At 40.3% G+C, this 24,759-nt stretch overlaps 1 protein-coding gene across 2 annotated transcripts in view; it reads right to left on the bottom strand.

Annotated features, from left to right (window-relative positions):
- myo7ab (myosin VIIAb) overlaps nucleotides 1-24,759 on the bottom strand; it is a 42,000-nt gene that overhangs the window by 5,373 nt on the left and 11,868 nt on the right. Inside the window, exons 9-42 of one of the 2 annotated variants that reach the window (XM_077233059.1) lie at nucleotides 24,235-24,388; nucleotides 24,067-24,143; nucleotides 22,509-22,628; nucleotides 22,265-22,407; nucleotides 21,963-22,173; nucleotides 21,666-21,801; nucleotides 21,003-21,109; nucleotides 20,475-20,516; nucleotides 19,627-19,764; nucleotides 18,639-18,797; nucleotides 18,353-18,445; nucleotides 18,166-18,260; nucleotides 17,997-18,081; nucleotides 17,703-17,921; nucleotides 16,401-16,718; nucleotides 16,106-16,306; nucleotides 14,931-15,107; nucleotides 14,539-14,628; nucleotides 12,910-13,037; nucleotides 12,686-12,812; nucleotides 12,426-12,545; nucleotides 12,151-12,324; nucleotides 11,662-11,889; nucleotides 11,400-11,570; nucleotides 9,514-9,631; nucleotides 8,424-8,550; nucleotides 8,169-8,338; nucleotides 7,873-8,063; nucleotides 6,877-7,001; nucleotides 6,181-6,338; nucleotides 5,947-6,100; nucleotides 4,477-4,632; nucleotides 4,294-4,399; nucleotides 3,650-3,763 (exon numbers count right to left, since the gene is read on the bottom strand). In XM_077233059.1, the coding sequence (XP_077089174.1) occupies nucleotides 3,650-3,763; nucleotides 4,294-4,399; nucleotides 4,477-4,632; nucleotides 5,947-6,100; nucleotides 6,181-6,338; nucleotides 6,877-7,001; nucleotides 7,873-8,063; nucleotides 8,169-8,338; nucleotides 8,424-8,550; nucleotides 9,514-9,631; nucleotides 11,400-11,570; nucleotides 11,662-11,889; nucleotides 12,151-12,324; nucleotides 12,426-12,545; nucleotides 12,686-12,812; nucleotides 12,910-13,037; nucleotides 14,539-14,628; nucleotides 14,931-15,107; nucleotides 16,106-16,306; nucleotides 16,401-16,718; nucleotides 17,703-17,921; nucleotides 17,997-18,081; nucleotides 18,166-18,260; nucleotides 18,353-18,445; nucleotides 18,639-18,797; nucleotides 19,627-19,764; nucleotides 20,475-20,516; nucleotides 21,003-21,109; nucleotides 21,666-21,801; nucleotides 21,963-22,173; nucleotides 22,265-22,407; nucleotides 22,509-22,628; nucleotides 24,067-24,143; nucleotides 24,235-24,388 (4,932 nt within the window). The remainder of the gene's footprint in view (nucleotides 1-3,649; nucleotides 3,764-4,293; nucleotides 4,400-4,476; nucleotides 4,633-5,946; nucleotides 6,101-6,180; nucleotides 6,339-6,876; nucleotides 7,002-7,872; nucleotides 8,064-8,168; nucleotides 8,339-8,423; nucleotides 8,551-9,513; nucleotides 9,632-11,399; nucleotides 11,571-11,661; nucleotides 11,890-12,150; nucleotides 12,325-12,425; nucleotides 12,546-12,685; nucleotides 12,813-12,909; nucleotides 13,038-14,538; nucleotides 14,629-14,930; nucleotides 15,108-16,105; nucleotides 16,307-16,400; nucleotides 16,719-17,702; nucleotides 17,922-17,996; nucleotides 18,082-18,165; nucleotides 18,261-18,352; nucleotides 18,446-18,638; nucleotides 18,798-19,626; nucleotides 19,765-20,474; nucleotides 20,517-21,002; nucleotides 21,110-21,665; nucleotides 21,802-21,962; nucleotides 22,174-22,264; nucleotides 22,408-22,508; nucleotides 22,629-24,066; nucleotides 24,144-24,234; nucleotides 24,389-24,759) is intronic. The other variant, XM_077233058.1, reaches the window with a different exon arrangement.

Genomic DNA, 24,759 nt, shown 5'->3' with positions numbered 1-24,759 from the left:
CGCAGTCACTTTTAGAAGGCTCACTGGGGTTAAACGCATTTCTGCGGGCCCCTGGGGCCGCTGAGTCCCAGTGTTTGTCCAAGGGTAGTCCGCTCGGTTTACCCAAACACTGGCGGAAAAATAAAACCGGGGGGGCAACTGAGCGGCCCCGGAATGGTCATGACCCAGCCGGACCCAGGGGATGGAGTCTCCACTTGCCCTGGCTATAACTGTCGTGAGGCTCGATGGCGGCACGATTGAGTAAGCGGGAGGAGTGGAATAAGGCGCCCTCAGAAGCGTCTGACTCCAAGGAGGAGGTGACGGGTGAGTTTGTGACATGCTTGCGCAACGGTCGCAATGTCTAACAACTCGAGGCACGAATGCCCGTGTAGTCGGGGGTCGCCCAGGCCCCCGTTAAAACACGCCCTTTGTACATGGCCGCTCTGTTGAAGAGGGTTTGGCAGCAGACCGGGATGAACTATAGTCACACAGGGTGAGCTGCTCTGCCACGGTCACCTCGGGACTCGATCGTGAAGCTAGCGCTGAAGCGGTCACATATGGAGGGAGCCAAAGGCTGCGACTACCATATACCCCAGGAGCCTCTGAAAGTTCTTTCAGTGGGACCCTTTCTCACTTCAACACCAGCTGAACACATTCTCATTGGAGAGACATTTTGGACCGAGTACCTCTCCAAAACTAGAAAAGAGATACTCAGCCCGTGGGCGAGATTACTCTCTTCCAGTTGACCTGAAGACCCAACGGGCTCTGGAGCACTCGAGGGGAAGGACACTGTACCGATACTCCACCCTTAGACGCAACACACAGGATGGCCTGCGGTGCGGGAGGTAGAGATCTGAAGCACATGTCTTTCAGGTCAAAGCTGCAGACCAATCTTGGGCCAAGATGGTCACGACCCACCACCTAGTAGCACGAAGAACGAGTTTACAACTGGCCTTCGTACCGGCTGGAGGAGCGGCTATATCAAATCCTTCGCCAGCAGGATAAGATAAGCACGCACAAGTCAGGAGCACTGCTCAACACTCGGTGTGATGAATATCACTGAATTTTCAGGAGCACGTCTGCTCAACACCTAATGTGATGACTATCACTGACTTGAGCGGGGTAGCCGAGCCTGAGGTGGGGCAGCAAAGTAGAGAGAGTGGTGTTAGTGTGCTGTGCAACACTTACCTGTCTCCACAAGCGGCAGGGGGCGCGTGAGAAGGCGGATGACCGGGTCCTCGAACGCACCAAGCTGCCTGCTGGCGACCAAGGGGGAGCTGAGGGGTGTAAGGCTATACAGGGTCACACCCGCCAGACTGGCCCTCTTGGGACCCAGGAACAGATGAAATTGCTCTCTCTTTGAAGTGTGGGTACCGCTTGCTCCGCTTTTTTTTTTTTTCTTTTTTTTTTCTTTTTAGGGAGCCAGCGGCGGAACAGACACACACACAAACAAAGGCTCCACCCGGCCCTCACCCGGGGGGAGGGAGTGATCGTGCCACTCCAAGAGCATCTCATCCATTCCTGGGCGGCCCGCTCCGGAATGCTTTCGCTGTCGCTTGCCACCTGGCTTGGCAGCGCCTGGAGCGGGCTGGGCGTCTCTACTGCGGCCGGCTCCCTGCTGAGGCCTGGGTGGAGGCTGCTGCGGAGGGCCAGCAGGAGCGGCGGCCGGAGCGGCGGCCGGAGAACGCCCACGGCGACGAGCAGGCGGAGGAGCTGCCACCGGCGGCGGGTGGAGGCAGCAGCTGGCCACCGGGGCAGGATGTGCCGGATGACCTCCGTCTGCGCTTGAGCGGCAGAGAACTGTTTGATGCAGTTCTCCACCGCGTCGCCGACCAGCCCAACCTGGGAAATTGGGGAGACCAGGAACCGAACCTTGTCCGCATCCGCCATACCAACCAGGCTGAGCCAACGAAGGCGCTACTGGACCACCAAGGTGGACATCGCCAGACCGATCACGCACGCTACGACACCCGTACCCCGGAGGGTGAGGTCGGATGCAGTGCGGTGCTCATCTATGAGCGCACGGTCTGGATTACCCTCGTGCATGCCATGGGTGCCCTAGCCTGCAGCAACGCCATGGCACGCAAGAGGAAGGGGCTTGCCCACAGGCTTTGTAAGCTCTGCCCGTCGGAACGGACGAAACTCACAGGCCTTAGGGGGGAGACGAGGATCCCCCCAAAAGGCAGCGGCCGCCGGACACAGGTGCACCTGGGTCGACAGACCGCTCCAATGGAGGGACACCTCGCAACCCTTCACCGTTCCTCCATCAAGGGTAATGAGGGGGAAAAGCTATTCAGGCAGTTTCTGGCAGAGAAAGATGCTGTTCACCACCTGATAAGCTCTCCATGCATTTCGGGAAAGAAAGGCACTGGGGCGGCGAGCTGAGAACCAGCGCGGCCCGCCCCAAGATACCAAACTCCAGATTCCAACCGAGACTGAACGGGACACGGTGGAGGTTCCACTCGAGCCCGGCAGCCTCGGCGGCCCGTTTCAGCATAGCTGATAATTCTGGATCCGGCTCGGGCAACATTGAACTCCCGGAGGGAGACAATGCAGCCGAGTCATCATCTCTAGAAGTCAGCTCACCCTCCGATGCTGCAATCGGCGTCCTGTCCTCCAGGGGAGCCCCGAGTGAAACCGCTGGCCCACCCATTACAGATGGACCAGCAGACAACACAGGAGGCTCCAGTGGTTGCAGTGGAAGGGAGGAGTGAGGAGCCCACAGGGAATGGTTACCGGGCGGGACATCCAACACTATCCTCCGGTCACCCATCCCACACAGCACCCGAGGGTGGGGCATGGTAATGGGGACTCGCTCTCCGCGAACGAAGGCGAGTCTCGCCCTCAACACTGCGACAGTCATGTTCCCACAGTGAAAACATGAGCTGTCCACAAAAGCTGTCTCAGCGTGCTGTAAGCCAAACACGTGACACAACAGTTGTGACCATCAGAGAGAGACAGGGAACGACCGCACCCAGAAACGCACGGGCGGAATGACATCTTGAAAAAGACGCAAACGCACCCGTGTTGCTCTTTCAGAAAATAGGACCGTCACCAGTGCCGGAGCACACAGGGGAATGACCGCGGCAACACTGAACAGAGAACTGAAACAGTGAAGCACTCACTTTTCCGCCCTCTAACCAGCCATCAACACACACAAACATTTAGAAATTTGTTGCTGTTAAAACAGCAGTTGAGAGCTCAAAGCTCGCGATCACCGCTGCACTCGCGCTGTAGAACACCAGCACTGGGAGAGTCTTCCTGAAGAACACCGACACACTCGCTCGTTGTAGACAACAGCACTCTCAGAGACATCAAACGATCGGCTCCGAAGCGAAAGGCAACTAGTGCGTGCATCCACTTCCGTATTTATACCCGCGCCGCGGGGGCGGAGTGTGTGATGCGAATCACGCACGCCAATTACATTGGCTCGTTCAATAGTACTCGAAGATGATAGGCTCCCTAGCGTGATCCCATTTCAGTCGCGTCGACTACGTCCGACGTTATCGACTGAAAGGGAACTGCTGACTACAGGGCATGTGTTTTGAGAGGAAAAAGCTGTGATGTAAAAATTAGTAAAACTAAAAAAAGAGTTATTTAGTGTGTCATAAACTCCCACAGAACATCTTCATTTCATCTGAACAGACATTTGACACCTTTGTAACCTCACCTTGTCAGAAATTTTGACAAACAAGCTGAAGCCCTCAGAGGATTGGAGCATCATTCTGCCAGCGATGTTCAGACAGAAATCTTTGGCTTTTGTGCTTGATTCAACCTCAAAAGCCTTTGAAAAAAGTATAGTAGAAAATAAAAGAAACTGTTTCAGTCAATGGGTTATGGAGGAAATTCATTTTGCGGGCCAAAAGCCTGAGACCACTTGTGTAAATGCTTCTATTGCACATCCAGCCATCCATCCATCCTCGTTGATTCATATATACGTAGCTAAACTGTGTATTTGGTGTTTGTTATATTGCATTGTGAATTACATTCCATGTTTACTATGTCTATTTATATTTTTTTATATAAAAAAGTGCAGGCCATAATATTTCTACTATATTTAATCCAAAAAAGATGTGAGTCTCTGGAGTACTAAGTCTATTCACACTTCGACTATCTTACGCCGTTTTCTCCAGCAGCACCACATAACTGAGCATGGAGGATTCAAATGAGGTCAGAGCACAACAGGGCGTTCTCTCGGTTTCCTCATGCATAAATAAACAGCCGGCATGAGAAAGAAAGAGAATATTACCACCACAGGATATTGGAAACAATGTACGGTACAGGTAACAGACACACACCTACATTAAAACTCACCTCATCAGTGTCATCAGGGAAGTACACTTTGTGAAAGATCTGGGTAGTTTTGTGCTGAATGGCCTCCACTTCTACAAGGTGAGGAGGATACTTTCTGGATCCATTTCTGTCCGTGAAGAGAAAAATGTTGGAAGGGAATCTATGCAACATTCGAGATGCGTGTTTGTATGTGCTGAGAGTTACCGCAAGGCTTTCTGTAGTCTCTGCATGCAGTCTGGCGCGACTGGATGATGTTTCTTGGACTGCAGGAACTTTTGGACATGAGGAAGCAGCATGTTACTGGGAGGGAAAAGCCCAGTGCAGAGCCAGAGCAGCTCCCAGCCCTTCTCCTCACTGTATCTGAACACACAAAACAAGTAATTCTGACAACATAAAGCAGCTTTGGTCATTTTTAGGCTAACCACTAGGGGACAGACTGTTACAGATTTATCAGCCACATTAACTGTTTAACCTGTAACCTGTGAGCAAATATTTTCATGCTGAGTCAATTTATCGGTATGTTTGCAGGTATATTTAAGATTATATTTAAAATAAAATCACACATATGCAAAAGTCACCTTAGAAACATATTATAATTTTAATAATATGAAGAATAATAATTTTATAAAATATTTATGTAAAAAAATAAATTACATATAATAAAAATTATGTATATATGTAAATAATTTGTAATTATATATATATATATATATATATATTTATTTTACAACTATTTTTAAAATTCTAAAATGTGTATATTTATGCTAATAACAATAATAATAGCTGTTGTATATATATTTAAATGTTATGTTTTAATAATAATAATGTGAAAGTATATATAATTAAAAAAAAAATATATATATATTATCGGTTACATACAAATATTATAGTAATATAATATTATTATTTAAAAAATATTTTCAAATCACTTTTTAAATGCTAAAATATTTAATATTCACTGCCGAGCCAAAAAAAAAAAAAGGATTTAAATAGGCAAATGTTTGAGGGTCTAAGATTGGATCATTATAGCTGTGATTATTGTTTCTTGCTTGCAAATTGATGCATCTCTAGGTGGAAAAACATGTTGTAATGTTATTTCTATCAAGAGGTGCATCAATTTTTGGCCAAGATCTTGTATTGACGATGCAAGAGTCAAGCACTCCACACATCCCAAAGACTTTCAATGCATTTAAGGTCTGGAGCTGGTTAAGGAGCAGCCAATTCATGAGTGAAAATGATTCTTTTTCCCAGCCATTCTTTCACAATTTGAGTCTCATGAATCTTGGCGTTGTCATCCTGGAATATGGCCATAATGTGTCTTCCTACATGGTTGTTTAAGAAATGAAAAGCTACACATTCCATTGATTAGGGTTAGAAGAACTGTTGTTAAACATATAACAAGCTAGAAATATAATAATCACTGCAATAATGATCCACCTCTTAAATGACTCTTAAACATTTGCCAATTTAAATCCAAACAGTAGCTTTTTTTTGTCCGTGAAGTGTACATTAATAATAGTTACAATAATAATAATATGCTAAATCTTTTATGGAGAGTTTCAGCCGTGTATTATCCTAATTTGGTTTTTCCTTGCACATTAGCAATAAAACCCATTTGCATGAATGAGATCCATTGAATAAACACTGCGCCAGCTTTAGCTGGAAAAAACCTACTTAACGTGATTCTCAGTCAGTTGCTTGATGATCTGACAGAAGATTTCGTCCTTCAGAGGTTCAGCCTTCAAAGCGCCCTCAAAGATCTGATCAGTGAGCTCATTGACCGAACGGCTTCTCTTCGAGGGGTAGTCGCCCATGTACTTCATGATAGGTACGACAGAGTCAAGGGTCAAAATGAGGGAACTACATTTAAAATGTTATAAAGGTAATACTATTAACTGTAAAGGATATAAATGAAAGCCTGACAGGCATCCTGGGACAGCTCTTCATGGTTGAGGACTTTTTTCAGCAAAGGCTGTTTGAGTGGTTCTCTGGTGCAACACCACATTTTATCCTTCCCTCTGCCTTTATTGATGATCACACGACTCAGTGTGCTCTTTGAAGGGGGTCTAGAGGATGGAAAGGACCCAGAAAGGTAATAAATCCAGAATTAAACAAAAAATTAGTGTGCAAAATGATGAAATACTATAACAGCTAATATTTAAAGCATGCTGTGAGTTTAATTAATCCTTCAATGTTATTGGTTGATAGATGTTGATATTGATTGTTTGGTGTCTGACCCTCGTACCCTTTACATTTACATTTATTCATTTAGCTGACGCTTTTATCCAAAGCGACTTACAATTGCTATATGTCAGAGGTCGCACGCCTCTGGAGCAACTAGGGGTTAAGTGTCTTGCTCAGGGACACATTGGTGTATCACAGTGGATTCGAACCCGGGTCTCTCACACCAAAGGCTTGTGTCTTATCCACTGCGCCATCACCACCCCTTCAAGAATTTAGTAATATTACTATTTACTATTACCCTTTAGTAATATAATTAAACTTTTTTGTTTGCACTATACTTCCTTTTCCCAACTTTAAAAACAGTACTTTTCCATTCAGACACAACAAAGGGTGGAAAGGTTCTGAAGAGCGTTCAAGCACCTGAAGTGATCGTAGGAGAATTCCTCTAGAGTGTGCGGCTGAACCTTCTCTCCACTTTCCAACAGATTCTGATCAGTCAACTTTATTGAGTCCTTACGCTGGTCTGGTGACATGGTAATCAATGTCTGTAAGAAACAGAAATGAGATGGTCTAGTGGCTATTCAATATCGCAAGTCCTTCTTTTGTTTAAATATGTGGCATATTGGTTTTCCAAGGTAATTATAATACACCGTCAGAAAAAAAAAAAACTTAAAGGGACAACTTTGTACCTTGTCTACTCTAAAAAGGAGCATGTTATCACCTTAGGGTAGTAATATGTACCCAATATACCTATGGCAAAGGTCTTTTTCATTCTTTGCTTAGGTGTAAAAATAAATTAAAAATATCTGAGCAATGATAGACGGTTAGTGATGCCACCCATGCTATTGGGAGTGGTGTTTAGATGTAAATATGTAAATATGAGCTGTGCACTTTTTCTCTAAATAACAAAATAAACACAACAAAAATGATAGCGGCGAGAAAACAACAGCTGAAAAAAGCATCTGATCATAGTGATGTGGATATGTTTACATCAGCTCTGCAGTTTGGCACTTTAGTAATGTCATGTCACGTTTATTTATATATCACTTTATACAATAGATTGTTTAAAGCAAGCAGCACATGAAAAAACAGTGTCAGTGTCGCTAGAATTACAACTTTAATTTCTACCATAAAGCAGGTCTTCAGGATGTTTTTACTTGCGTTTGACCTTGATGGACTGAACAAGAAATGAAGAGTTCTCTTTGACAAGCTGTTTCGAACTCCAAACGAGCTTCATTTTTTCCAAATTTTGTTTGAAATATTGTCAAACCAGTTCTTTGCTTTAACTATATCAGGTCCTTTAAGGTACTACTATGAATCGTTTAGGGATAAATAAGGTACAAAGTTGTTCCTTTTAACAACACACTTTTTTCTGAGAATGTCCAAATAATGTATTGAATAAAAAAAACCACTGACCACAATATCATACTGTGGCCTGGTGATAGTGGGCAGCACATAGACACTGTCTGCAGGGAAGTCTCCTCTCTTCTTGGTTCTGTCATTGACCCCATGAGCCCAACCTGAAGTCATGACCTGCTCTCCATTCTGCTCATCCAGAAAAATCAGATCTCCCTTTGAGAATCTCAGGAACGAAGAGTCTTGCCCAGCTGGGAAAACAAAAAGAAACAAGATGTTTTTTTTTTTGCCGGACCGTCTTATCAAATTCAGTGGTTTAAACCCAACTGTTGCCTTTATGGTCAATGTGTGCTCACCGGGGTAATGGCTGTCCATCAGGGCCACCACAAACTTTGATCTGGAACGCAGGCCCTCTAAAAAGGTGACAACCAGGTCACGGATGTCTTCGGCATTGTTGGATGTGAAGGTGTACTCATCTCCTTTAATGGTAGCCAGAGTGAAGCTTTGTCCTTGAAGCTTTCCACCTCTGCATCCACAAGTTTGACCAAAAATGTCAATATAGAGAACACTTACATAAAATGAAGTAAGTTTGGTTCGATAAGCTACTGCACCTGCTGCTGGAGACTGCAGTGATCTCTGGGAAAGAAAGGTCCAGAAGGACCTGCTCCTGCTCATCTACAAAGTAGACTCCAGTCCAGTTCACTGCCACTATAACATCATTCTTTGGAAGACTAGGCCCTGTGAAAACCCGCCAGAAAGAATGGTTTAGCTTCACCACTCTTTAACAGATCAATATGTCCAAATAATTATTTAAAATATGATTTAAAGAATAACTTAATAGAATAATTCACCCAACAAGAATGTCTTCCATGGAACACAAATGAAGAAACTTGGAATAACATACCAGTCACTTTTTTCCATGCAATTATAAAGAATGGAGACAGGAGCTTTGGAAAGCTCATATAAAATGTCTGTTATATTAACATTGATATTATGAACAGACTTAAATTTAAATCATCTTAATATCTGGACTTGAAATGAACAGGTTAATAACAGTTTTGCTTTGTTATACAAACTCTTCTATCAAATAATTGTGAACCCATTCTCAGGAAATGGTGCCATTTGTGTCTTAAAATTATTTTGTGTTAATTTTCATAAATTTTCCACCTCAAGTCCAAAGGACCAGGACCATAACCACCGTAGATATTGGAGAACCACTAAATATTCAGATTGCCAAAAAAGATAAGTGTTTTTTTCAATGGCTAATTGTTAAAATATTATTCCCAATACAAAATATGCTATTACAGCATAAAACTACCAAAATATATTTTTAGTTTAATACAGACCCTAAAATGCCATATTATTTCCATCATGTAATAGCATGTTTGTAAACTTTTATACAATCATTTTAATACATAACTATTATAATTTTAATAGATAACCAGTAAATTATACAAAACCAAACTATATAAATAACAATATATTAACAATAATATATAAATATATCGCCCTAGTTCTCCTTAAAGTCTTGATAAATTACGTACATTAAATTTTTGAATGAACTGAGTCAGATCTTTTAATTCAAACCAATGATTCAGTACACAAAACTGCTCTGAATGATTTGTTCGCAATTCTGACAGATCTATTCAACTCACTGACTTGAGTTTTATTTTTGGGTGAACTATTCTCTGTAAGTCTTACCTGAAAATTTGAAGGCCTCATAGAAGCGTGAAAAGAGCAAAGGCCACTTAAATCGAGCGAAATCCACCACCTCTTCCTTCACTCTCTGCGAGTCAAACTTCTTCTGAGTGTAGATTCCCTGTCGAGATGCAATCGTCAATATCTTGCTCTCAGCGCAACACAATATCGGCGATTATCGGCTTATAAGCAGAAAATGTAACAAACTCATGCATTACTACACAGCTAGGACGATCCATAAAATTGTTCCCCAGCATTATTAAACATTCATGTCCATCACTTTAGCCTATGAGAGGCAGAAGGGTAATTAAAACGTCCTTCAACCTTGAGAGAAGAGACATGTGATTAATGGTCTCACAAGAATGGTCAATCAAATCTCAACCTGCTCAGTCCCATCAACCGCTACGAGCTAGCACACAGACGACAGTGCTGACCTAACCTACAAATCCATAACAAGACAGTGACTACTAAGTGAGGTTGAAAGAAATGTCTAAAATATTCAGGGTCCTGTGATTACGGCAGACAGCAGTCTGAAGGTCGTCCATGCACACACTTCAGATCAGAGAGTTAATGAGATTATATTAGTGCTGGGTAGAAATGAAGGTACTGCTGTAAGATAATGAGACTGCCGACCTTGAGAACGTACCGCGAGGGGAGTCAGACACAGCCTGACACAGTAATAAAGACTTGGGATATCACAGATATGTGCTGTGACAGTGGAGTTCTGTAAGTTTCCTTATAATGAAAAGGTTAATAATAGATGTGTTTAGTTATCTATACTTTTCTATCATGTAATTGTGATACCATTCTCAGGAAGTGGTGACAATTGTGTATGTTAGGATTTTTAATTTTGTGTTTTAAAAAAGAAAAATGAGTATTTTTCCACGTCAAGCACGAAATACTAGGGCTTTAACCACCAAAGACATCGGAGAACCACCAAATATTCAGATTATCAACCCAGATTACTTGTTTTTTCTTTGGCTAATTTTTAAAATGTTATTCCTAATTCTAAGTATGCTATTACAACCATGAAAACTAAAACCAAAAGTATTTATTGTTATTAACTCTAACTTCAAAATATCATTTTTTTCAATTATATTCATTATTTCAATCATGCCACAATATGTTTGATTATACTTATTTGTATACTTATACTATGAATAGATAACTGATTAAATGCTAGTAGTAGAAACTGCATAATATAATATAATTATTGCTGTCAAAATGAATGAGTTAACACATGTGGTAAATTCTTTTCCAATTTAACACTTTAAAAATATTTAATGCAATTAACGCAGCATCCTTTTTTCCCCATCATACTTTGGCTAGCGTTACATTATATGATCACGCTCTTATTCAAACAAATGCTTTTAAACCATTCAGACACGATAAGACACCAAAGAGAACGCGTTTTTTATTGGCGCGTGAGTCTGTGAATTTCCTGTCTGTGACACACATGCGACTTATGCGCAAAGAAAGCCACTTCAGACATCACTTGAAAGGACAAAAACATACAAAATTATGCCAAAATGCCATCATACTGTAATGATGAGTGCCAATAATTAACGGTTAATATTGACTATGAAATCATTATCATCAGACGCCATTAAACAAATATTTAAAATATAGACTACTGTCTTTATGTTGTTTCTACATTAATTGGGAGTTTAAATATAAAATTATTACAATGTAAAAATATATTAAAAACATATGTTGTTAGCCAAGTGTGAATAATTGCGATTAGTTACAGAAAAATTTGCAATTAATTTGTTAATTTTTGACAGCACTAAATATAATATAATTATTTTAATATAATATAACATAATAAAATGATGTACAAAACAATTAACCCAACAAAAAATATAAGTGTTGAAACTATACATGTATACCTTTATGAGAGTTGCTATGATCATTTGAGACCATTTCTCCACTGTCTTGGAGGGAGTAATTTCGCGGTCCGGGATGTAGGATGGAATAAGACTCAGAAGACGGTCTGGTAGAACATCTGACCCATAGTCCACATAGTACTGCTGAGAGGCTAGCTCGGCCAGGTCCTCCTCCTAAGATGACAGTGCACATGCATACGCTTGGTTAATGCAAGTAATTTAACTTACATAAGGCAATGTGAATTATGCACACAACAGCTCTGACCCTATCACAGCGGTACTCTCCGAATTTGACCCCGCGCACGATTTGCTGGTATATGAGGTTAGTGGCCACGCTGTCCTCGGCAGGGTTGTGCCAGGGCGTGAAGATTTCCTTCCTGAAGAATAACCTCCAGGGGGCGTTGCGCTCCTGAGCACCCTGCTCTTTAGCGTACTGCTCACACTGTGACACGGCATCCATCACATGATCCTTCCCACTGCCCAGGGATGAAACCTGAGGAGGATGACCAAATAAATAAGAATATGAGGACACATTCAAAAGTTTGGGGTCAGTACGTTTTTTTGTTGGTTTTTGAATGCATCCTTCTTAAGCAGGAGGGATGCATTAAATTAGTGACAGTAAACACATTTAAAATGTTACTTTTGAACTTTCTATTTTCTAAATGTTTCTTGAGAGCCATATCAGTATGTTAGAATGATTTCTGAAGGATAATGTGACACTGAAGATTGGAGTAACGGCTGTGCATTAATATACCTTATCAAAAAGAGCAATGTATAAGGAGAAGCCAAAGCGATCCTTCAGGCCGATTTTGTCAGACAGAGCATTGCAGAGCTCTTCAGCTGTGGTGGCGGAGTCAGTCAGCAGGGTCTTAGTGGTGCTGTCCATGAAGGTTACTGGTAACATGATGGGTTTCTTAGATTTAGTGGCCTGGAGTAGGAAAGAGAAAGAAATCCAGTCAAATTACTCATTTTTTTCCCGATTAATTTTCCCAAAGCGATCTCTAATGGCTTTTGTGGGTCCTAAAATACCTGCAGCTCAAGCCAAGAAGGAGGCTGAGTCCTTGTTTTATTCACAAACGTTCTTCTCAGTCTCTCCTCACAATAAGGTGCATAACCAGGCGGCCCACTGGTAATGAATGTCCGCAGATACTAAAGAAAATACAGATAAAGACACATGAAATGGGATGAAGAGTTATGCATTTTTTTGTTTCAGGATCATTAGGATAATTAAAAATGTAGCAGATCTTATTTCCTGCTGACGAATGCAAAAATATATTTTTTTCTTTTACTTTGACAAATTTTTCTGAAGGAGCAAAGCAGCCCACACAGAGGGACAGCAGGATCCAGCCGCGTGCATGGCTGCTTTTGGATGTGTTCTGGCTCAGCTGTTTACAGATCTGACAGTAGATCTCATCTCTGAGAGAGGAAACAAACCCAGATGCAGTCCAATTCAGATACAATGTATGTTCAACAGTCACAAGCACATCAACAAATGCATGTGTCACGTAATGACCTGAGAGCAGGGCGTAAAATGCCATTGCCAATGATAAAGTGGAGCTTCTCTAAATTGGAGGTGGGACGGTCTTCCAGCATGCTGTTTCCCTGTAGACTGTAATCTGTGTCTGTAAGCCGTCTGGTCACCTAACAGAGGCAGGAATACACTTTAATACACTACCGTTTACTTATATTCTGCAGGCATAAACAGTAACCCAGCAAAACAGTAAAGACATCTTTAATGTTACAAAAGATTTCTATTTCAAATAACTGATTTTCAAAGAATTTTTTTTAACACAGTTTCCACAAAAAAATATTAAAAGCACAACTGTTTCCAACATTGTGAATAATATGAAATTATCTTGAGCAGTAAATCAGCATATTAGAATGGTTTTCGAAGGATCATGTGACACTGAAGACTGGAGTAATGATGCTGAAAATTCAGCTTTAACATCACAGAAATGAATTACTATTTAAAATATATAAGAATAGAAAAAGCATATAAAAGCATATCAATTACAAAGTACTACTACTGACCTATAAAGCCCTAAATGGTCTAGCTTCTGTGTATTCAATGGACCTTCTATCGCCCTACAATCCATCGCGTTCTTTAAGATCACTAAATTCGAGGCTTCTGGTCATTCCTAGGATATCTAAGTCCACTAAAGGAGGGAGGGCGTTCTCGCATTTAGCTCCTAAACTCTGGAATAGCCTTCCTGATATTGTTCGAGGCTCAGAGTCTGAGTCTGAGCTAAATGCGAGAACGCCCTCCCTCCTTTAGTGGACTTAGATATCCTAGGAATGACCAGAAGCCTCGAATTTAGTGATCTTAAAGAACGCTGTCCCAGTTTAAAACTAGATTAAAGACGCATCTCTTTAGCCAAGCATTCACATAATGCTTACCTTTTATACCACTGTTGAATCAGATCGAATGCATTAATATTATGAACAGCAGCTATGCTAATTATTTCCAATTTGCTTTTCTGCTGTTATCTCGGGACGCAAGTCCCGAGGTAAATGGCGTTCGTCAACTCCAGTTTGTATCCAGCCTCTCACGGAGACTTCAGATGCCCCAACACCTGCGATGAGATGACTAAGCGCCTGTGAAGAGACGACTCGACGCCTGTGAAGAGACGACTCAACGCCGGCGATATGTCATGCCCTAAATTAATACATGATTAACTAACTGTATTTTTCTTTGTACACTTCTGAAATGCACTTTCTGTAAAGCTGCTTTCAAACAATATGTATTGTGAAAATCGCTATACAAATAAATTTGAATTGAATATTTTGAATTGTAATAATATTTTACAATATGACGTATTATTTTTTAAATGTAGCCTTGAAGAGCATAAAAAAAAACTTTCAAATATATATATATAAGAAAATCTTACCGACCCTAGAGTTTTAAATGATAATGTATGGAGAGACAACTCTAAGTAAACCATTCTTAGGTTGATTCCAACCAGGCAAACAACAGCGTTTCAACTAATACCATATGGGGTCAGGACTATTTATTCGACTGGCAGACAGGGGTAGTGTTTGAAAACATTTTTTATAATGCGTTAGCGTTTGGTGCCACTAGAGACACAGAAATTACTTCAACTATAGTACATATAGTAAATGTAATGGATTCTTTGCTATAGACCTCCTCTGTGATCTTTGTTTTCTTCTTTAATGTGAGGGACACCAGCTTATGCCGTACACTGTTCCTCTTCTGGATGTCAGTAGTGGAACTCTGGGAACAATGAAGACAACTTTCATACATCACATTGGTAACACTTTACAGCAAGGCTTTACATTATCATGTCATTACATTACATTAATATGTCTTGGATGTCATTAACTAACGGAGAACAATGCTTTTTTAGTTTGTACTAGTCTAGGTTAATGTTAATTTATAAATAAACTTTTGTTCATTATTAATTCATGTTCATAATACCTTTTATACAACTTAATATAAAATAATATTTTTTATATAAAAATAATTAATATTGATGATTTTTATTTTCACTGCACCCACCACCTGACTTGTCTCACCTCCTCATCCACCAGCAGGGCCTGCAGCTCCCTTTTGTAGGTCCTCTTCCCCAACGTCTCATAGATTTTAGTCATAACTGGAATCTTCTCAGTGCCGTCACTAATGCTGATATGGTATTTGGGTTCAGGGAGATCTCCCATAAACCTCAACACAGTGATCCACACAGCTAGAGCAGCCTAAAGACACAAAATAACCCTAATTTTATATGGCTACACAGCTTAAATATGATATAGTAAACCTGTAAGCAAAGGCACTGACATCTAATAATCTACATTATTATTATAAATAATAACTTTAAAGCTGCACGTAGTTTTTCCTCTTTTGTCGACATCTCTGTTCGAAATCTGTAATTGCAGTTATTCGCGGAATTATCAACTTTACGTGGGTTGTGCCTCGGCATGGCACAGTGTGGATGAATCCAATGTTTTGAGGAGAATGTGCCGGTGTGGATACTGTCATTCGGAATCACAGATTCTACTTTTTGGAAGTATGACCAACATAAGAATTTTCACCGGAAAATATCATCTGAACAAGTAAGTAACATCCACTTTCGCTCTGACCAACTAAGCCAATAAAAGCATTGCAGTAAATCGCGCTGATTAAATCTTACGATCGCTTCTCATATCACGTCAAACCGTGCAAATTATACTTTGTTCTCAAATCGTTAATGTTAACAACATCAGCATTGCGTGACTATTTATCCTTGTTTTCGCATGGGCCCGGTTGCAGTCTCTTTTTTTCTGTAGCCATTCCGAAGTCCGAAGTCTTTTGCATTTTACAACGGGTGAATCATGTCACTGGTGATTGTCGTTTGAACCTTTCTGGATCCGCCATCAAATTGATAAGTTTAATTATATCAAGTGCTGTGAGAAAAGGCTATAAATCTCCAACTCCAACATCCTCACACGCAATATAGCCTACTAGCCGTGACTCCTTTATGTGTACAGATGTGACGTAATGACGCAAAGACATGCTTGAATTTCCCACGGAAATCCACCAGTACCACTGGAATTAAAAACATTATTACAAGCTTACCGTTTTGAATGGATCAAAGGCAAGTGGATAGTTTTGACCACTGGCTGGTTATGTACTTGCTCAAAAAATTATTTTGGATAATTTTTAACCCAAAAAAGTTACGGAATGCAGCTATAAATAATAAAAAAAAAAAGCTTACTAGCTGATCTCCTTCATCCTCATGAAACAGCAGAGGTTGTTTCAGAGGCCGCCGTGTATACACGTGTGTGGCATTTCCTTGGAAGTAGGTTGCAGCAAACTTTGCAAACTTATACTCTGATAGGTCTTCCTCTTCATCATCAGGAAGAGGAAGAGTCTCATTTATGACTTCCTCAAACTGTCTCGGAGCATTCTCTAGATCCTGTTGCATCCAAACAAAAGCAAATAAAGAAAACATGAAATCCAGGCAAGTTAAGTTATTCCTTATAGAGATCAATAGTTACAAAGTTCCGTACCTCAAACCCTTCTGGTGCTTCACCCTCAAGGTTGGGAAGGGAGTTGGCATTGCCCAGGAACCCAAACATCTTGTCCACCATTTCCGAGTCGTTGACTGGTTCCAGTTTTTCTCTCTCCATCTGCTCCAGAAGCTCCTTTTTCCTCCGTGTCTCATTCCGCTCCGCCTGCTCTCTCTCCTCCTGCTCTCGGTCGAGCTGGGCCAGACGCTCCTGGTGCTTCCTCGCTGCCTCTGCCCGAGCCCTGCGTGCCGTCATCTGGTTCTTCAGACGCTCCTCTTCAGCCAGACGCTGCTGCTCGGCTTCTAACCGACGCTCCCTCTAAACGGAGAGAGTGTGAACAAGTGATAGATGGATAGATAGATAGATAGATAGATAGATAGATAGATAGATAGATAGATAGATAGATAGATAGATAGATAGATAGATGGAGCAGCAGAAAAAAAGAAAGACAGACAGACGATAGATAGATAGATCAAGAGAAAAAAAGACAGACAGATGATAGATAGATAGAGCAACAGCAAAAAGACAGACAGATTAGATAGATAGGTAGACAAGTGATAGATAGATAGATAGATAGATAGATAGATAGATAGATAGATAGATAGATAGATAGATAGATAGATAGATAGATAGATAGATGGAGCAACAGAAAAAAGACAGACAGATGATAGATAGATAGATAGATAGATAGATAGATAGATAGATAGATAGATAGATAGATAGATAGATAGATGGATCAACAGAAAGACAGACAGATGATGATAGACAGACAGATAGAGCAACAGAAAAAAAGACAGAAAGACAGACAGATAGATGATAGATAGATAGACAGACAGAAAGGTGATTGATAGATAGATAGATAGATAGATAGATAGATAGACAAGTGATAGATAGATAGATAGATAGATAGATAGATAGATAGATAGATAGATAGATAGATAGACAGATGATAGATAGATAGATAGATAGATAGATAGATAGATAGATAGATAGATAGACAGAAAGGTGATTGATAGATAGATAGACAAGTGATAGATAGACAGATAGATAGACAGACAGACGGACAGACAGACAGACAGACAGACAGACAGACAGACAGACAGACAGACAGACAGACAGACAGACAGACAGATGATAGATAGATAGACAGACATACAGATGATAGATAGATAGACAGAGAGACAGATAGATAGATAGATAGATAGATAGATAGATAGATAGATAGATAGATAGATAGATAGACAAGTGATAGATAGATATACAGACAGACAGATGATAGATACAGATTTACAACACATTTACCTCCAGTTTGAGATGCTTGCACAGTCTTCGAGCTATCATTCCTCGTGCATAAGCCTGGATGATCAGGACCGCATGGAAGCGCTCGGAGAAAGTCCGGCGCACCAGGAATCCACGGCACCAGGCCTGGAGCAGAGTGATGCGTGTCCTGGCCGCTTGATACGCAAGGTACAGCTTCCGGGACCTGTACAAGGCCTGAAGCCGCAAGAAACCTACACGCATCTGAAAAGAAGGCATAATTACAATCAGACAAAAACCTCCAAACAGATTCTGTATGCTTAGTTTTCACTAACTCACCACAGCATAGTGCTTTCTGGAGATGTAGCCTCTCCATATTCGCTGGATTAATGTCACAGCCCTTCTAGTCTTTAGGAAGTTAGTTCTGGTAAAAAAAAACAGACAGATGCATATCAGACTTTATTTGTATTTTGGGTCTGCTCTTCTTCACTCTTGCTTTTTCTCGTACCTCGCTTTCACACCTCTCACGGCCTTCTGGATGAAAATGACTTTGTCAGTAATGGTATTATCTCTTTCAATTTCCAGCTGCATGTCATGATGATCCTACAACAAATATAGACCAAGTATAGCATTTGTCATAATTAAAAAAAACATAGCAAAATCTTCAAAAAATGTTTTGCTTATTTGTGGCAAACCTTCAGAAAGATTTTTGTCTTTCCCATCTGCCAGTCATCATCTTTCTGCAGAACTGACACAACAATGCGTTGAGAGGTCCCTCGCAGGTCTTCCTGTAAGAGGACAGAGATTCAAAGCAACCTCCTTATAGCACATTGTCAGCACTTGTCAAACAATACCAACAGAAGGCAATTCTAACAGACTGTAAAAAACAAAAGCTTTTTAAAGAACTGTCAAGCATACAAAATACTCCAGACCTGCAAGTCACATCTGTTGACTGCATTAACAGTAACGCTTTAGACTCGCCTGTTTGAAGGCTGGTTTGACCCCAGGCATAAGGACCCGATAACGGTCCACAAACTCAGCGAACGTGTAGCGTATGGGATATCCAGCTCTACGTATGCGGATAGTCTCCATCATCCCGGAGTAGCGTAACTGCCTGACACATAGTCCACTATCAAACATCTGCAGAGGAGAGAACGAGGGCTGGTATTCAGGGCTCAATTTTTTTCTGATAAGCAAAATCAGGATTAGAAATTCTATTTACCCAATATATCTTTTTTATCTTAACATATATAAGCGTTGCATTTTATTTTACAGTCCTGTTCCACATGTATATACTATGTACTTATTATAGCAATTACAATAACTGGGTTACAACAAAGTACTAACCCTATAACTACCCATAAACCTAACCTTAACCCATGTAGTTACCGTATATTACCAGTACTTTCTTGGGTAAGTACACTGTAAGTACAGATACTGTAAAATAAAGTGTAGCATTTATTTTTTACCCAAATTGGCATTTTCGTTTGTTATAAACCTAACAAAATCGAACTAGCTTTATGCTTAAAACAAGAATATATAAATCCATTAATAAAAATAAAATCTAAACCAAACCACTTGTAGGGAGTAGGGTGGTTGTAAATAAATAAAATAAATAAAAAAAATACAAATAAATAAATGTTTAAAGTTCTAAAATCTGGAAATTATACAGCTGCATAATAATGGCATGACAATACTAGAAACTAAATACTAGAATACTAGAAGTTCAGCAGAATTCACAACATCAATATTTCATACATTATAGAAAGCCAAATGTTTTAGTTTGTAAGGCATAAAAACACATTTACATGATTAATGGATGTGAGATATAGGCTACTAATATGGCAATTGAAACATCTGTTAACAGACTTGAACCTGGCCATAGGCCTTCACGTCATCATTATTCTTAATGACTGTTTTTAAAGTCTACTAATCTATTAATTTCTCACAGAAATATGAATCGACTCACCATGGGCTTTTTGAGCTCATTTGGTTTGATACAGCGTACAAAGAAAGGCTGACACACGCTCAGCGTCCTCATGAGCAGCTCGAGCGAGCGCTTAAACTGACTGCTTAGAGTCGGGGAGCGCTTCCTTGTCTCCATTCCCTGAAAACACAGAAATTCTCCCGTTAACTTCACAGAAAATTAAGAGGACCTTTACTGCCACAAACACATGAATACTCACTTCACACAAAACTACAACAAATACCCATACTTTGCACATCACGAAGACACTAATTCACCTTTCTGTGTGGCTCTTTTTTGGTCCAATCATTTCTCCTTTCTTTCCTGCCTCTAATAAATGTCATTCTTTCATACTTTCTCCCTCGCTCATCACGTTTCTTCTGGATCTTCATTGGTTGCTTGTATCCTCTATCTACCCTTTCTCTTGCTGTTATTCCCGATGCTTTACAAGCAAATGCTTTAAGAAGGCATTGTGAAGAAAAAAAGTAATCTAGTAGTTTCCCTCTTTTTCAATCTTCGCCCAGCGCCAGGAAAATGAGTAAATGGAATTTCTCTTGCCAAAACCCCCCCCAAAAACCTCAAAATAATGCTGAAAAACACCAATGAGAACAAGCTGCATCTAACTTGAAACAGAATCTCTCTGTGATGACTGGCTTTTTACTCAATTCATTTGGAGAATAATGCCTCTGTAAGAGCTATTAAATTATTCTGTCAGCGCGCCCTTACAGACAGCTTCAACAGAAACCATTTTCAAAGAAGAAAAAAACACAGGAATGGGTTTCGCAAGGGACTATTGAGAAAATGTAGTTTAATAGGAGTCTGAGAGGGACACAAACCACGCCATTGATTACCTTTTGAAGGGATGCAGTGGGCTCCAAATAACCACATAGAAACTGAGGCCAAAAATAAGGTAAAAGATTGAGAGACAGATGGAGGAAAGCAGAGAGAGGGAGGGAGAGAGAGAGAGAGAGAGAGAGAGAGAGAGAGAGAGAGAGAGAGAGAGAGAGAGAGAGAGAGAGAGAATTGACTGCTGTTAGCCAAGTCTGCTGAGAATCAGCCAGGAAAGATTAGGGCTGACATCATCACAGAGAGAGTGAGTTACAGCAGCAGAGTTAGTCAGACTGTGCTGACACTGTCACATAGAGTCACGTTAAAGCCTTAATCTAAAGTTCACTCATTTGTAGGAGTCACTTCTTTTATTCACAGTGTTTTTTTCCCAAGGGCAATTATGCTAGCACATGCCTTGGCTTTTAATATGCAACCCTCACATAAACCTGCATGGCCAGCATTTGGCCCTCAGAGATGTGCGGCCTCGCTGGCATGTCGTGAGCATTTTAATGCTGAGCAAATATGGATTTAGTATTGGAAAAGGGCATCACCATAGCAACATCAGCTTGGAAGATCTGCTTGATGAACTTGTTTTTGGATGAGTGCACAAGTTGGATGATGTCACTGTGGAGGCTGTCTCGGTTTTTCTCCAGGAAACCTGAACAATGAACCAAAAGGGGATCATGTTAACTTAAATGAGCAAAAAATTACCGGTATATTATATACAATTATTTATACTACTGTTCAAAAGTTTGGGGTCGGTAAGATTATTTAATGTTTTTGAAGAAAAAAAAAGTCCATAATTTATTTCTATATTTATAATTATACATAATTTTTTAAATAATTATAAATGTATAGTTTTATCTGTGAAGCTAGTCTCAAATCTGTAAGTAAAGTGTTTAAATGGTTAGTTCACCCAAAAATTTTATTTCTGTCATTAATTACTCACCCTCATGTCGTTCCAAACCCATAAGACCTTCGTTCATCTTCAGAACACAAATGAAGATATTTTTGATGAAATCAGAGAGCTCTCTAAAAGTGGCAGTAACATTGCAGTCTATGGGGGGTCAGAAATCTCACGTATTTCATCAAAAATATCTTTATTTGGAGGTCTTACAGGTTTGGAACAACATGAAGGTGAGTAATTAATGACATAAATTTAATTTTTGCGTGAACTAACCCTTTAAGAGATTGCATAATTCAGTAATGTGTACCTTTAGTTTCATAGTGCACCACTCCAGCAAAGTGCTGAATGCCAAACTGGGTCTCGTGTCTGTGCTTAGGGGGGATGTAGTTGGAATTAAGTTTGTGCTGGGAGTTTAGCTTGTTCAGCATGGTAGCATCTGTTCCCTAAGAAACACAACAGCAAGTCATGGACATGCAACATGGCTAGATCTCCTCCATTAAACTGATGAATACAAAATGAAGATAGATACTCAAAAGTGAACAAGTAATGTTCTGCAGTGCTCTACTGACATTACAATCCAATTTTCAAAAAACTCAAACTTTACCTTTGGGAACTTGCTCTCCTCATCAATAAGGGAAATGATATTCATAGGTTTCATGGCAATCATGTCCAAAGCATCCTGGTTGTCTGTGAATTCGATGTGCTGCCAGTTGATGTCCTCCAGGTTGTACTCCTCCTGTTCGATTTTGAAAACGTGGCGAACGAAGAATTGCTGCAGGTTCTCATTTGCAAAGTTGATGCACAGTTGCTCAAAACTACAGCAGGAATGAACAAGGATTAGTACTTGTTTGTCCAGAAAATGCTGAAATATAAATGGTCTTGAATATTCTGTTTACAAATACTCACCTGTTAATAGTGAAATTCTCAAAGCCGAAAATGTCGAGCAGGCCTATAGACCTACGTATAGTCTTGCTTTCTGTGGAAGGAACCCTAAAGATGGCAGCATTGATTTTATCCACTATCCACACAAACAACCTCCCATAGATTCCCTGATGGAGACAAAAAATAGCCCACTTAGTGGATATTGATGACTTCTATGACAAATTGAGAATCAAAACTGGACCATTTCATGGATTGTGAACAACCTCACCTTGACAAAAGCATTACGGACATCCACTCCCTGGTCCACACTGAGAGGAGTGGACACACTCTCCCCCCTGGTGATCAGTGTACGTGTGGTCAGACATGTCATGACATCATGAGGGTCCACCTGTATTGGAGTATTTATTATTGTGATACACAGTAGAAATAGGTAATGTTCGAAAAATAATAAAATGTCTAATATAAATAATAAAATTGTTTCTCCCAAAATAGAAAAATCATACCTGATTGATTGCAGTTTATTGTAATTAATTACAGTGCTGAAATAAACCTTTTAAATTCAGCACATACTTATTCATATTGTATTGCTATAAAATCTGTTGATGCTAATTATTATAACTCTATTAATTCTATTTGAGCCAACATAATATAGTATTGAATATTTATACTGAAGGTCCAATTCATTAATTTATTTATAATACAACAGAAATGTTGCAAGCCACTAGATATTTTTAGTTGAAGAGAGTAATTTAAATAAAGAGTAAAGAGTGTAAAGAGTAAAGAGTGTAATTTAAATATGATGCATTGAAGAGAGTATTGGATTGGATCTCAAACCTTCCTTATGACTGCTTTGCCCACCAGGGGGCAGATGCAAACAAAGAAAATGGTTTTGAAATTCAGTACTGTCACAGCCATTTAAATCAAACTGAAAACAGAACAAAGACTTTGGACAGTGGAAGCATAGAGACAGACATTAGAAAGTCCGACAGCAGAGTGCTGCCGGCAGGAAGTCAGAACAGACTTGCCACGCTGTGCCAGTGTCTATGATAATAACATTAGAATGATGCTCAGTCTGATGCTCACTAATGACTGCATTTATCTCAAACTCCCCTCCCTTTAACTGCACGGATAACACGGTACCAAAGAGCTAATGAAAGAGATGAATCTCAACAAGACAGCAGAAACAAGCCCCTTCAAGTAACAGCAGCTTCAAGACTGCACTACACTGACGCAAAAAAGGGATTAAACCAAAGCTAAAAGACATATACAGAGTTAGTGCAGAGCAAGGACATATTTATACACATTCTTTATTCTGCAAAATTCTTTAGTGCAAAATATTCCTCTGAAATGCAGTGTGATCTATTAGTTAATGTTAAACAATAGTCAAAACGCTAAGCATTCAGGTCTGGCTCCTTTCTGGAATTGGAGACTCACTTTTCACTATTCAATTAATTTAAGAGCAAAAAATAAAGTCTCAGCTTTGAATATCCTTTTATCAAAACCCCCCAAAAGTTTATAATAAGAAATAGTCACACTGTGAGATATAAGGTCATAATTGTGTGACTTAAAGTCGCAATTATGAGAAAAAAAAATGCAAATGCGAAAAAAGTCACATTGTGATAAACAACATTGCAGTTATTAGATATCCAATTTATATAAAATGTATGACCATCAGAAACAGTCACAAGCTGCATTGTGAAATATAGTCACAATTACAATAAATAAGCTTGCAATTGTCTTTTAATCTTTTTCACTTTTAGGTGGAAATGAGCATCCAAATATCACTCACAAATATATCACAAAGCTCTCTAATGCGTTCACATCACCTCTAACAGAGTTGCTGCTTTGGCAAGGTCAGGTGAGCGAACCACTACACAGGTATCCAAGTTCTTTGAAGTTCGAGCTGTTGGGGCAACACAAAAGAAACGTGCTGTTTAGCTAGTCTGTCACGTCTTGTGAGGCTGACAATTATTATTAATAATAACAATTTTTACCTTCAAAGCGCAGGTTGCCCATATGCAGGATGGCAGCCAGCAGTTTGGAGATCTCCCAGTTTTCTGTGTCAGTAAACATCAGGACCTTCATGGCTGACAGAATGCTTGAGTACTCCTTCATATCATCCCTCCCCTCACAGACGGTACAGTTTCCCTGGATGACAGGCCAAGAGAGAAGGACACAGCGGATACGAACACAGAGCCTTTTACAAACACTCTCTTTAAAAACACACACACACACACACACACACACTCACACACACACACACACACACACACACACACACACACACACACACACACACACACACACACACACACACACACACACACACACACACACACACACACACACACACACACACATATATACACACACACACTGACGAGCTAAAACATTATGATCACTTGCTGCCAAAACAGTGCCAGCAGATCCTTCAAGTCCTGTAGATTGCGAGGTGGAGCCACTGTGGATCAAACTTGTTGGTCCAGCACATCCCACATATATTCAAATGGATTGAGATT

This window comes from Siphateles boraxobius, unplaced genomic scaffold (assembly GCF_051911475.1).
Source record: "Siphateles boraxobius isolate OS27281-9 unplaced genomic scaffold, OSU_SipBor_1 18, whole genome shotgun sequence".
NCBI classification, from domain to species: Eukaryota; Metazoa; Chordata; class Actinopteri; order Cypriniformes; family Leuciscidae; genus Siphateles; species Siphateles boraxobius.
This window is presented reverse-complemented; position numbering and strand designations above follow the sequence as displayed.